Source organism: Mus musculus, chromosome 10, assembly GCF_000001635.26.
Source record: "Mus musculus strain C57BL/6J chromosome 10, GRCm38.p6 C57BL/6J".
Taxonomy (NCBI): Eukaryota; Metazoa; Chordata; class Mammalia; order Rodentia; family Muridae; genus Mus; species Mus musculus.
Genome location: NC_000076.6, coordinates 59,949,415 through 59,952,904, shown reverse-complemented (window position 1 = coordinate 59,952,904; position 3,490 = coordinate 59,949,415). Strand labels below are relative to the sequence as shown.

The window sequence follows — 3,490 nt, the reverse complement described above, 5'->3', positions numbered from 1 at the left end:
TCCTGTTGCCTCGCCTGAATGATGAAACCCCATATGGCTCTTGCATTTGGACTTTTCCAAAGACCTCGGTCCTGGGTTCCATTGAATTGAATTCTCCTGCCACCCCACCCCCCACCCCCGATCCGCCGCTTTTCCCCCCCTTAACACAAAGCATGGGAGGGGTTCTAGGACCCGGCGGACGCCAGGGGCTCTGCCGCAGTGGGTTTGGGAGGCACTTGGCCCTGCAGTGTTCTGTCCCCCTAAGGCCTGCGGGTGGGTCACTGTGTCGGTTTGATGTGAGCCCTTGTTCCCTGGCCGTGGACCAGGCGCTAAGAATCGGAGTCCGTGAACTCTAACTCCTACCCAAACCCTCTGCTAGAGGACAATCTCGAATTGGCAAGCACTTGATGTCCTCCTGAACCTACACCCTGCTCCCCCGGGGCTGCAGAGTAACAGGAACACTGATGAGGGGACGTGGGAGCCGATGGCCCTGAGATGCCTTGTCTTTGGACCTATTACCAAAAGTGCATCGCGTGTCAGAAGCAAAGACAGCGTGGGACTGATGCTCATGGGACAACGGAGTAACGTCTGCCGCCGCGCCACGGTCCCATGGGGCATCCAGTTGTGCGCCCGGTAGTGTCCTTGGCCCTTGGGCTCCCAGAAGCTAGGGGTACCTTTCTCCCCTGCTCAAGCCGCACCAGGTCCCCCAACTCTTCTTTTCAGTGCAGTCACGGGCCGTCCCCTCCCCCAGCAACGCGCCCCTATAATAAACAAGTCTTTCCTTGATCCTCCCCTACCGCGAGCGCCCTCAGGGACCTTGGCAGCTGCTGAAAGCCGCCTCGGATCCCTTCCAGAAAGGGGGTGTGGCCGAAGCTAAGGCGAGGGGAGAGGGGTTCGGCCGGGAGCGTTCTGGGGCTCCGTGGGGGCGGGGCCAGGCCGCTGTCACCAGGCAGGAGAGAACGTTGCGAACGTGCGCCCGGTGCCTATTGGCTGAGGTGGGCCACACTCCCGGGTCTCGATTGGGCTGCGACCTGGAGGGGGCGTGGCCTCGCCGGGAGAGCCCTTATAGGCTGCTGCTCGCTGGTGCTAGGGATCGCAGCAGGCAGGGGGGAGGTGCGAGAGGGTTCGAAGGGACAGGTCCGGGCAGCGATCGGGGGTTGGCACCAGTTCGCTCACCCTTCGAGAGGCAGAGCGCTCTTGTCCGCAATCTTCGCTGACCGCGCTAGCTGGTGAGTGTCCCTCCCGGGTGTGCACATCTTGTCGGGGAGTGACCTCGGCTCTTGGGGCCTCAGAGCCCTCAATCCTGTGCAACGCCGACACTGACGCCAAATCCTTGTCCCTCTTGTCTTTCAGCGGCTTCTGTGCGCCTTCATTCGGACCTTAGCAGCCAGCGTCCTGGCGTCTGACCCCGCCATGCCTAGCCTCTGGGATCGTTTCTCGTCCTCCTCTTCCTCTTCGTCCTCGTCTCGAACTCCGGCCGCTGATCGGCCGCCGCGCTCCGCCTGGGGGTCTGCAGCCAGAGAAGAGGGCCTTGACCGCTGCGCGAGCCTGGAGAGCTCGGACTGCGAGTCCCTGGACAGCAGCAACAGTGGCTTCGGGCCGGAGGAAGGTGAGCACTCAGCCGGGGCCGAATTGGGTTCGGGGATGGGGGGTGGGAGGGGTCCCGGGAGGTGGGTACGAAGCGAGCTGAATCGGCTCAAAGCCACCTTGGCTTCCCACCCCAGCACGAAAAAACAGATTACTCTAGGGTTAGAAGACAAGACTGCGGGGCGGAAACTGAGGCACGGAGTGGAAAGGGACACTGTTTGCTTAGGCAAACTGCACCTCCCCCGCCCGTACAGCTCCTGTGGAAGGCGCTCTAATACAATACCCTTTCCCTGTGTTCTCTCTATCCAGACTCCTCATACCTGGATGGGGTGTCCCTGCCCGACTTTGAGCTGCTCAGTGACCCCGAGGATGAGCACCTGTGTGCCAACCTGATGCAGCTGCTGCAGGAGAGCCTGTCCCAGGCGCGATTGGGCTCGCGGCGCCCTGCGCGTTTGCTCATGCCGAGCCAGCTGGTGAGCCAGGTGGGCAAGGAACTCCTGCGCCTGGCATACAGTGAGCCGTGCGGCCTGCGGGGGGCACTGCTGGACGTGTGTGTGGAGCAAGGCAAGAGCTGCCATAGCGTGGCTCAGCTGGCCCTCGACCCCAGCCTGGTGCCCACCTTTCAGTTGACCCTGGTGCTGCGTCTGGACTCTCGCCTCTGGCCCAAGATCCAGGGGCTGTTAAGTTCTGCCAACTCTTCCTTGGTCCCTGGTTACAGCCAGTCCCTGACGCTAAGTACCGGCTTCAGAGTCATCAAGAAGAAACTCTACAGCTCCGAGCAGCTGCTCATTGAAGAGTGTTGAACTACATCCTGGGGTGGGGTGCGGGGAGGGTTTCTCACTGCCCCCCAAAGTGAAGACAAGGAATTTCTGTGGTGGAGACCCGCAGGCAAGGACTGAAGGACTGTCCCCTGTGTTAGAAAACTGACGATAGCCACCTGAGGGGCGCAGGGCCAGGTGGGGGAAGGAAGTGTTCTCCAGGAAGTCTCTAGGTTGTATGCAGGTGGCTCCCTGTTGGGGCACACGCCCCTCAGTACTGTAGCATGAAACAAAGGCTTAGGAGTCACACAGGCTTCTGGCTGGATGTGTATGTAGCATGTACCTTATTTTTTTTTATTACTGACAAGTTACAACAGCAGTTGTGGGCCAGAGCCAGAAGGGCAGCTGGTCTGCACTGGCCTCTGCCCCGGCTGGGGGTTGGGGGCTGGGGGGGAGGCAGGGGGAGGTGGCCGACAGTTTGTGTATCTTCTGGTCTGAAAGGACCTAGTGTGTTTTGTCATTTGTTTTGTATCTTGGTTTTGGGGGGTGGGGATCGGCGCTTCACTACTGACCTGTTCGAGGCAGCTATCTTACAGACTGCATGAATGTAAGAGTAGGAATGGGGTGGGTGTTAGGATCATTCGGGATCTTCGACACTTGAAACAAAATTACACCTGGGAGCTGCAGCCAGCCCATCCCGGTGCCCATGTACTGGAGGATTCAACTGTGAGGAGAGGGGCTGGGGTGGGGGTGGGGGGCTGGAACCCTCTTTTCCCAGAGGAGTGCCACCTGGGTCTTCCATCTAGAACCTGTTTACATGAAGTTACTCGCGGTTCATGAATACACTTGATGTTCAAGTATTAAGACCTATGCAATATTTTTACTTTTCTAATAAACATGTTTGTTAAAACACTTGAGTCTCATCGGCGCCATAAATGAAAAGGGAGAGTGGTGGGTGCTGGTCACAAGTTTCATCAGATTTCAGGGGCCACTTGTGTGTCCCCTGACTGCCTGGTAACTGCCATCAGAGCTCCTGGACTGCCTGGCAACCTGGGAACTGTGCCATCAGAGCCAAGGTCCCTCAGTTCTGCTGAGTGGAGCTACCAGGAGAATGTGCTGGAAAGCACCCGAAGGTGAAAGATGAGTCAGACCTCCCTGGAAGTCTG

At 58.9% G+C, this 3,490-nt stretch overlaps 1 protein-coding gene across 1 annotated transcript; it reads left to right on the top strand.

Moving 5' to 3' along the window:
* Window positions 1-1,134: 1,134 nt before the first annotated feature.
* Window positions 1,135-3,230, top strand: Ddit4 (DNA-damage-inducible transcript 4). Its single transcript, NM_029083.2, has 3 exons — window positions 1,135-1,208; window positions 1,333-1,588; window positions 1,876-3,230. The coding sequence occupies exons 2-3, from the start codon at window positions 1,393-1,395 to the stop codon at window positions 2,367-2,369; spliced, it is 690 nt and encodes a 229-aa protein (NP_083359.1). The 5' UTR covers window positions 1,135-1,208; window positions 1,333-1,392; the 3' UTR covers window positions 2,370-3,230.
* Window positions 3,231-3,490: the final 260 nt, after the last annotated feature.